Source organism: Cyprinodon variegatus, unplaced genomic scaffold (genome assembly GCF_000732505.1).
Source record: "Cyprinodon variegatus isolate N-32 unplaced genomic scaffold, C_variegatus-1.0 Scaffold284, whole genome shotgun sequence".
Taxonomy (NCBI): Eukaryota; Metazoa; Chordata; class Actinopteri; order Cyprinodontiformes; family Cyprinodontidae; genus Cyprinodon; species Cyprinodon variegatus.
In genome coordinates this window covers 920,168-924,071 of record NW_015150737.1, presented here as the reverse complement: position 1 = coordinate 924,071, position 3,904 = coordinate 920,168, and the positions used below count along the sequence as shown (strand labels likewise).

The window sequence follows — 3,904 nt, the reverse complement described above, 5'->3', positions numbered from 1 at the left end:
GACTTTAATCTCAGAAACCTGACTGAATTATGACAATAAAAAAAGTCAGAATTCTGAGAAAAAAGTCAGAATTCTGAGAAAAAAGTCAGAATTCTGAGATTAAAGTCAGAGTTCTGACTTTTTTCCCATACTATACTGAAATAAAATAAAAAAAATCAGTTAACATTTTTTTTTCAGTGGCCTTAATCCTCTTCCGTACTGACCCAGAGCATCAACAACTACAAAAAATAAACAACAGTCTTCCTACATCTATGAAATTAGAATTTGGTTACATTCTGCCTGGTTTTATTTGTCCTCCATTTGGCTTTTGATTAAAATTATTTTGTATTTTCATAAGAATGTATAAAAACTCACAAAGTCTGCATAAACACTGCAAAAAAATTCTAATCTAAATAAGTTATTTTTTCCTAAAATAAGTGCATTTTTTCTTGAATTGAGGAAGATTTCATTGTATATTTTAAATGCCAGCAGCATTTGTATTTTTAGCTCAAACAGAGGCCCATCCTTTTAGTTTCATTCCAGGTCAGAAGCACAACAATGGCAGGTGGATTGTTTTTCTTTAGCTACGTAGAATGAAACATCTGAATACCTATCTCAGTTATTGGTAGGGTCACAAAAAATGTGGGACAAACAGGAGGTTATGAGCCACGATACGAGTCGCAGCTTTTTTAGCTCTATGCTTTTGTTAAACACTTTTTGTGTTGCTTTATAACACATTCTCTTATTAAACTGAAAAATAACTTCAGCAAACTCTCAAAAAGCTCTCTTAGAATAAGCCTACTCATATTTTGTATAAAAATCCTTTAATTGTTCTGTTTTAAGAGCATCAGGAGCAGCTTGGTCATAATGTGGGAAACTGATGCTTCTCTACTTTCTTTGCCTTTAGTTAAAAGCCTGTGAATATTAATGCATGACTTGTTTTGCTCTTTGTTTTAATTTGGGCCACGTGGGACAGGAGTGAGAAATGCAGGCTTGGTAATCATGCAAAAAGAAAAAAAAAAACAATTCTGCTTTGGAAAAGTTAGATGAAATGTGGATGATATTCCTGAAAGAAAACGTTCTCTCTTCCTTGTAATCAGTAAAATATGAAGGTTTTTTAACTTCTGATTGATGTAAAGATTCATTTTCCATTTAACGTTAAGTTTGAAAAGCTAAAAGAACTGCGTTGTGCTTCATAGTTCGCCTCACATTGAGGATTTAGGAATCATTTTATTCTCCTTGAATCATTTTCCCTAAATGTCAAAAATAATGAGCATTAAATAGCTTTTAAATTACTCACATTTCCACATACCTTCCCCAAATCTCCACTAATCTGCTCTGGAATTTAATCTCCATAAAAGCCTCCGTGTGTTCGCTGGGTCTCTTTTTTTTTTTTTTTTTTAGATTACAAAGAGTTCATAAACAAACAGAAGCACCAACATACTGTGAGGTGTCTTTTATTAGCTGATTGATCAGCAGATGAGTCTCAGTGCATCTTTCCTATTGAGGCATACATATTATTTGAAAATGAAAAAAGGTTTTCAGGCTTTTTGTTTTGATGATGGAACCTGCAGAATACCTTACTGGTATAACAGCAAGGCTGATTAACCTCAATGCAGAAATCAGAGGTTCAGATCCATCCAATCATCACCTGCTGCTTACTTGAGAGAAGATCAGTTGGTCTTCCTGAGAGTCTGTGGGGAAAATTCACCTTGTTGGGGTGGAAAAAATCCTTGGAGCTGTGTTGATAGGGAAGTTCCTGGGAAGATTTACCAAGAAAAACAGATAAATTGACCTCTATAAGGTCAGAAAGACAAGAGTCTAAATCTGGAGTCCATTAAAGGAGCTATAATAGGGATCACCTGATAGAAATGGCTTATTGACAAACAGATAGTTTGTAAATCTGCATTGGAAGCAAGGATAGTATAGTTAAAGTTGGACACCTTTATGGTCTAATCTCCTGCTTCCTAACCGAAAAACAACCCTTCTCACTGGAAAAAAATCTAAATCTAGATAAGTAATTTTTTCTTAAAATAAGTGCATTTGTTCTTGGATTACGGAGGTAAAGAGACATTTTGCCAATGGAACAAGACAATTTAGATGTAAAATAAGGAAACACAATTGCATTGTCTTATTTCATGTGCATATTATCGAATTGTCTTATTTTAAGAGTAAAAATACTCCTTCCATTGGCAAACTTTCTAAATTAACTACTCAACTTAAGGGTAAATACACTTAATTTAAGGAATGTTTTACTTATTTCTAGGTCGTTTTTCCAGAATTTGACCATAAAGTCATGGCCCTGCCTGTTTCTGTGTGTCCACAGGTCTTAGCCACTGGTCTGTCTGGTCTGTACTCGTCTCTTCCAGCCAGACTGCAGGTTTACAGTGAAGACTGGCACTGCCTGGAGCCCGCAGACTGGCAGCAGGTGAGGATGCTCATCAAAGCAGGGGTACGACCAGGGGAGGGTGGTAATTAGTTACATTTACTCAATTACATTTACTTAAGTAACGATTTGAAAAAAAAAAAAAAAATTTTAGGAGTAGGTTTACTGTGCCGTACTTCTTACTCTTACTCGAGTAATATTTTTGTAAAGTATCACTACTACTACCGGATTAAAATCTCTGAATACTCTTTCCTCTGTGAGTAATTGGAACTATTCCAAAATCAAATAAGCATAAAGTAGATATTAACAGTGGAAGTGTGTTATCCTGTCCTGAAATATAAACAGTTCTTTGTTTTCTAAGGTTTATTTTGGAAAGAAAATGATAAAAGTATATCTTCTGCACGAATTTGCTCTTTTATTTTCCTTCCATTTCTTTGTATTCTTTAGGCATTTGAGTCTTTAAAATGCCAAAACTTGCACATAAATTCTGTTTGCCAGCATCACCATGATTCTTATCTTGTGTAAACAGGTTCCAGCTCTTGTACATTTCCTGCACTCGCTGGACTTCTGTAGCGCTGTTGCCAAGGTACAAAACGACACTAAAACACTCAAACATTTGCAGATATACCCTCATCTGTACTCTGCTCTGATACAGTTTCTCTAAACTTCACCTTAACCCTTTGAAGGGCACTCAGTGAAATACTTTGAAAATAAAAATTTCAAGCTAATAGTGTTATTGGAATCCAGCACAAGACCTTATTACCTTTGTAACATTCAAAAAATATAGATATTTTGATGGCAAAAATGAATGTCAATGTAATACAAGAAATGCCAACTTGCCCGAATATTTTAGGAAAAATAACAAAAGTGTCTCTATAAGAAATTCATGAAAAACACTCTGAGAGTGAAAGGAACAACATAACGTTAGATGCTGATACTGGCACTTATATTTTTTAGTTTATAAACCGAAATATAATTGTTAACTAGGCTTATTAACTTTTGAACTTAACTTTTGAACTTTTCAATTAGCTTTTTACCTTTTTTTCTTGATTTAACTCTTTTTTTCAACTTAATTTACAGTAGGTAATGTATCATTGAAGGACTCATCTACTTGGTCAAATGCCAAAATAAGATGTACAGCCATGTAGCAGCATCTTTGCTGGATGGCTGGATATAGATCTTGTGTTTCTAGACCTCACTGAGGGACGGGGGGCTCCATTTGTAAGGGTTATGCAAGTGATAAAAACAGTAACTTGCCCCATGAAGGGTTAATGGTTACAACTGAATGAATAAACAACATTTTAATCACAAACTTTACTTTTAACTTTACTCCCTTCATATCCATATGTTTGAGCCACATTTTTCCCATTGGTTTGCCTTTCCTATTGTCCTCATTACGATATGAAACCAAAGACTGTCCATCTGTCTCAGGTGGCCCATCCCTCCATCCGCTCCCAGCTGTTGAGCTACATTTACAACGGCTTCCTGGTTCCGGTTCTCGCTCCTGCTCTGCACAAGGTAACAAGCTTCTAGATAAGT

At 35.1% G+C, this 3,904-nt stretch overlaps 1 protein-coding gene across 2 annotated transcripts in view; it reads left to right on the top strand.

Moving 5' to 3' along the window:
• The window catches only part of LOC107090172 (protein FAM160A1-like), a 32,288-nt gene that overhangs the window by 19,521 nt on the left and 8,863 nt on the right, over positions 1–3,904 (top strand). For both annotated transcript variants that reach the window (XM_015383412.1, XM_015383414.1), the window contains exons 7-9: positions 2,306–2,407; positions 2,895–2,951; positions 3,797–3,883. In XM_015383412.1, the coding sequence (XP_015238898.1) occupies positions 2,306–2,407; positions 2,895–2,951; positions 3,797–3,883 (246 nt within the window). The remainder of the gene's footprint in view (positions 1–2,305; positions 2,408–2,894; positions 2,952–3,796; positions 3,884–3,904) is intronic.